The sequence below is a fragment of the Dreissena polymorpha genome, chromosome 12 (assembly GCF_020536995.1).
Source record: "Dreissena polymorpha isolate Duluth1 chromosome 12, UMN_Dpol_1.0, whole genome shotgun sequence".
NCBI lineage: Eukaryota > Metazoa > Mollusca > Bivalvia > Myida > Dreissenidae > Dreissena > Dreissena polymorpha.
The window spans coordinates 30,741,813-30,747,881 of NC_068366.1; the positions used below are offsets into that span (position 1 = coordinate 30,741,813).

A 6,069-nucleotide genomic window follows, 5' to 3' on the forward strand; every position below is an offset into this window, starting at 1 on the left:
AACTGTTTTTCATCATTGGATCATATCCGCTAAATTAACTTTTAAATGACAAAAGAACCAAAAAAAGAATGTTAAATAGAGTTAAGAAAGCTTGCCTCGTTTACTCGCATATTCTTATTAAAGTGGTGAATCGTAAACACAAGTTAACGAACGAAATATTGGCCGACATACCTACCAAGTTTGGTCGGCATTGTTCGGCCTAAGATAAGTAGAAGCAGTGCGTCTTAACTGTGGAAACAATCTATCAATCTTAATTAAAATATATTGAAAGTCTCCTCTAGGCTTCAATCGCAAAATGAGCCGCGAGTATTTTTGGTGTATTTGAGTTATATATATTATTCGCTGGTGTGACATTAAACCGCTGATGGCGTCATTGTTGCAATGTTCGCATAACAAAAGTTGACTACCGTCCAATTATTCAGTCTATTGTATGTTAATTATGAAACCAAATCATAAAAAATTTAATCACGATTGTTAATACTCAGCGGTGTCCGCGCAGGTCTCAATGTAGTCAAAAAAAAACTATACTGATATAAATGTGGTTTGCATAGATTTATTTATCGTTTTGCAATGACGATTTCCATTACAAGAACTAATGCAGAAATGTATTTAAATGTAAGCTAATTTCGTTTTATACGTTACCATTTAAGTGCTTGGCAACAAAGATCTTCATTTCCTCGCTGTCGATCCTGGACAGTTGTCCCTTTTTGGATTGACACAACTCTTGAGCCATGCTGTAATTCACTTTTGTAGACGTGACAAATAGGTGGGTAGAGTTCTCATGAAAGCTTTCGCTTCCAGCAGGGCAAGCAGCTGAAAAAAGTATTGAACAAATGTCCATGATTATTTAGACATCTCATAAGAATGAATTACAGGGACCCATACTAATCAAACAGAAGCTGAATGTAATTTTATCTAAACTGAAGATCAGACCGTATCAGATAGTGGCATTCCCCCTTTATTGCAGATACGAACTTACCCACAGTTCATGTTCAGCTACTCAGTTAGTCATTTTAAGGAAGAGACTATTTATCGAATAAAACACACACAGTCAACATTTAATGATGAAACTTCTGATAAGAATGATACAATCATCTTACTAATGCTTTTAAATGATATTATCTTATTATGTAAATGTTTAATCATATTTTATACCGTGGGGTTATTTTTCAAATTTTATATTGGTTAGTAAGAAATGTCAACAATTATGTACGACGGCTTCTCAAAACAAATGAGCACATGTCTCACTTCTACCTGGACAAGACCCACTTCCGGTACACGGTTCTTCATCAGACCCCTCTCCTGAACACGGATTTCCGCCAAACTCTGGTTTCGGGGCATCGCATGCGCGGTTTCGTATGCGAACGCCGTCGCGACACGTAACTGAGCAGCCCTGCCACGCCTGCCACATGCTCCATTGACCGTCTATCGGCTGATTGATTGCTTATACAAAAAGATGATTAGTTTATAAGAAATTTGAAACAAGCGCGCGTTCGATCAGTCTGGCAATTACAAAGATCAACAGTAAACACTAGTTGTAATTCATAGATGTCAGCCCTTATTAAACCTTGGCGCCAAGATCACATACCGTTTTATAAAATATGTCAACTAAAATGATTCTCTATACGAAAGCACGTAACATCCTGATCATGACATAAAAGAAGAAAACTGTGCGAAATGTATCAAGTTGTACAATGAAGTCAGAGATATGCCTTAAGTCTTAGTGAATTTAGTAGTTAACTAAGTCGGCAATAGATCATACCGACACAAGCGGGTCTATAAGACCAGCTTCCATTCTGAAGACATCTCATGTTTGATTTCATATTTTTCTCCACCCAGCCTGGGTCACACTTGAACGCCAGTTGGGCACCGATGTGGTACATGTTACCAAGTACTCGACCATGCTCCAATTTCGAAAACGCTTCACACTCTGGTAAATGATAAGACGTGAAAACGCTTCTTATAATATTTAGAACGTCTCCTTTGAATGTCAACCAGAGTGAGAATCTAATGCCTCGGTCACACTGTCACGAATCAGAGCTACGAACGAGCTTCGAATACTTTTCGGCACAGTACGTAGCTATGCCTACTGGACCGTCGCTCTCCGAACTTGATCCGTGGTCAGTCGTAATAGTTTTTGGATGTCCGTAGCGACTCTTGACAAATTTTGAACGTGTTTAAAACATTGCTACAAATTTATCGAACGTAGCGTATCCGTAGCAGTCCGTAATACACCTTACTGATCCGTACTAGTTCGTAACGACACCGTAGTCGTCCGTACCTTTTCGTAGGCCCAAAGATTTTTAAGGACTTCTACGGATTGATACAAACTGCGTTTGCGATAAATTTGTTACACTTGGATATTGATATGGCACACAATGCAGAGGCCGTAGTCGAGCTGCTTGACGATATGCACAGAGGTTATAATGATCCAATATCGTATAACCAGACCAGTATAGCTTTGTGCTAAAGGTTACGTACTTTTGAAAATATTAGAATTTGAACTTACTAGTTATACATTTTTTTTATTTGCAGGTAAGTGTCTGCCTCATATGCCTTTTGAATCATGCTCTTACTTGTACGTGATTTAATAATTGTTAAATTAATAGCCGACATAATAAAATACAAAATTAATCATACTTTCCTAAGCATAACCTATATTTGTACGTCAATAATTACATACTTTATCAGGTCAGGGAAGAAAAAGGAGGTGGTGGATAAGAGACTGGCTTTTAAGACGACCCGGCTCTTGGTTTTGGATGGAGGAGGTAGACTCTTCCCCAGACACGGCTGATTCCATTATTTCTGTTACGCGCTTTTGCTGCCGCTTGCATGTTCTCTTTTTGGGAGGCATTCTGTGTATGACAATACAAGAGGCTGTGGGCGCAATGTTCAATCGTAGTTCGTTCCTACCTGTCCGTACCAGTCCGTCGCAATCCCTACTGCTTCGTAGCGGACCGTTCTAGTTCGTACTAGACCGTAGCGGATCCGTAGTTAGATCGTACGGATTCGCGTAGCATCTTACTTAATCGTTTAAGACCGTAGCGGATTCGTAGTTTGATCGTACCGATTCGTTGCGCTCCGTACTAAATCGCGTCGATCAGTAGCAGTCCGAAACTTTCCTTGTTTGTTTTCCAACATTTTGATGCTATATTTGTTGTGCTCCGTACTGAAATCGTAGCGGCCTACGAATTTTGACAATTTCGTAGTCATTCGTAGCTCTGATTCGTGACAGTGTGACCGAGGCATAAGGCAATACATGTGAAATAGTCATCCAAAGCAAATAAAAAGATATGCCAAATTAAGATGACAAACATTTCAAATTACTCGACATGAGATTTGTTCCCCACTGTGAACATATTTCATCGATATGTATTTCTTATACACCGTTTATTTATATCCGCCACGAAACATACTAAATTCTACTTTCATATACGAGAAAACGTATTCGATTTTGAGTTTTTTGCCTCCGTATCACACTATATGCCGGACTTAATTGTATGTTAATGCAATCACTTTGTCGGCTATGGCTCTTATCGTCATTCCGCAAAATAGTAATTGTTTTGGTTTTAAATATTAATTTGCGAGAAAATGTATATAATAAATTACAAAACAAGTATTGTGGACAGATAACTACACGCATTATATAAGGTATATCAACAACAAAACTTAACTCACCGTTGCGGACACATTCCTTTGTAGCGGTATCGCACGTTTGACCATTTTGACAGTTACAAGGGACTTCCCCCTAGACGATACAATACAACGTTTGATTGGTAAATCCATAGATTTGCATGTTAAACAATATATTAATATGGTGATTTTTTTCTAAAAGTACTGCTTAACGTTATTGAAAGCCTTATAGTCACTTGCATTGCGAGCAAGATGCAGTTTATAAAAGGTTAAAAGGAACATATCTTCATCCAAATTAAACATGCATTTAACGTGATCTGGTCTTTTGTTATTCATAGATCACTGGCCTCTGTAAAGCCTGTTGATTTTTTTGCGTTTCTGTTAAGCCTTTGTCACTTGATGTCCTTTTTTAGTTCTATCCGTACAACAGAATCTCAGATCTATAACATACACCGTATTGGGGACACAAACATATACGGATGAAAATGCATGTGCACAATTATAAATACAAAAATATATACAAACCTGTTCCTTTTCTATGTCCTCCTTTCTGACTGTAATACAAGTGTTGTCGTCTTCGGTCTCGTCCGTGCTGAAGAGCTCACAAACATTCATATATCTCCGGTGACCTAAAGCCTTACATAGTGGCCTGTTGAGGCATTCTTTCACACAATCATCGATGGAGATATCAAAAAAGGTACGTATCCTGCCTTGACTTTGAGGGCATAATGACCACAAACTTTTTTTAATTTTGAAACATGACATTAAGTTAATAAATATCATTAACAAAATAATAATGACCATCATGCGTAATGTGTCCATTTTATACAATTCAAAATGAAGATCCTTCATAAACTACAACATGCGAACAGTTTCTCGGTTTAGAACGCAATGAGAGAGCTTCCACCTGCTCAATCAATAGTTGTTAGGTCATGCATACAAATAACTTCATAAATTGATTTGTTTGATTGGTTGTCGTTATGCAGTGTCCCGCTCCCATTCCTTACATGTATATATTGCACGATTTCCCCTAATGCATAATTTGTCCCAGCGACATTCGTGCATGTGTTTTAAAAATAAACTGGTATTCCTTTTTGTCGTCAGCGCATTGCATTTTTATTCTGCCAGTTCGTTTCTAAGGTTCCTTAAATGCATAAGTTGTTACAAGCATACGATACCAGGGACACGTTTTTAACTTCAATATTTCAACCAAGTATTTTTTTTAACTAGCATAATGCAGTTTTTTACAGACGAAAGGACTAAAGGACAAACATGATCAACGGAAGTAATATTTAAAGTCTCTTCTGGTAAAACAAGCTCGTGTAATGTATTTTTGTATATTGTGTTGTAACGATATGAAGCGTATGGATCGGTTTAGTTGCGATGCAGAAACAATGCAATAGCGATTGGATAAAGCTTGAGGTCCGACTTTGAGCCGTAATATAACTTGGTTCTTTAATGTATGAAATAACATTACGAACCTCGCAATTTTTATAGTAGTATCACGTCACAATATATGGTTTTACCGATAGTGACATGATTCCACGTATAGTAATGAATCAATACACGCTACAGGTTTTGAATGTCCAGCTAAGGGTGTCAACAAAGGAAAGCAATGTATTCACGAAAGACGGTTATTTAGGCTGTAAAATCATGTATTAATGTTGAGTTGAGAAAAGATGCTTCTTGCTGCCACTTCATTCGCATAACACCGGCTATGTTGGATAAGATACTGCAAAGGCGTTGAGGCTGACAAACAAGAACACTGTTTGCCGGGACGCGATTGACCAATGCCTGAAGTTGGTAATGAAAGTGTACCACTTGTCTGCGGGGGAAGGTTTGCTGAAACACGCCGTGTGTATAGCATCTTGTGTGGCTCAATATATCACTAATGGCATTCGGTAAGTTTCTATATTTACTAGTATAAAGCCAGTTAATTATTTTTTTAAGATTTCCGGATTTAGATTTCTTTAAAGTTTAGGCTCGGAGTAGGGTGTTTAATTTTAATCTGGCCATGTGTTTTGTTGATATTATACTGCATGAATACGTACCAATGATTTTGAGACAAAAGTAAAGGGTATCCCTTGCTCAGATAAGATAATATTCCGTTGCCTGTAATACTCATTTACTAGTAGTTTTACCAACACTTGTTTATTAATATTTTGTTAACTTGTACTTAGCCATTTTTCTTCATTCGATGTTTGTTTTATTTTCAGATTCCAAAAATTATCGACGAACGCATGGATTATATGCAAACTGATTTGTTTACATCGTCTCGTTTCAAGGGAAGATGGTCGAAATCAATCAAGTCTTTTTCCGCGTAAATTTCTTCGCTTATGTATTCAAAATCAAGCGCCTATTGAAATAAATGCACACGTTTAATTCTGTATTCGTGCTAAATCTATAATAATAAATACGCATTTATGAGTGTTGTTG

At 37.4% G+C, this 6,069-nt stretch overlaps 1 protein-coding gene across 1 annotated transcript; it reads right to left on the bottom strand.

Annotated features, from left to right (window-relative positions):
• Positions 1 to 631: 631 nt before the first annotated feature.
• LOC127852493 (SCO-spondin-like) lies at positions 632 to 4,506 on the bottom strand. Its single transcript, XM_052386450.1, has 5 exons — positions 4,159 to 4,506; positions 3,679 to 3,748; positions 1,763 to 1,930; positions 1,255 to 1,443; positions 632 to 813 (listed from the first exon to the last, which is right to left on the bottom strand). Exons 1-5 carry the CDS (start codon positions 4,483 to 4,485, stop codon positions 632 to 634), a joined length of 936 nt encoding a protein of 311 aa, XP_052242410.1. The 5' UTR covers positions 4,486 to 4,506.
• Between the last annotated feature and the right edge of the window lie 1,563 nt (positions 4,507 to 6,069).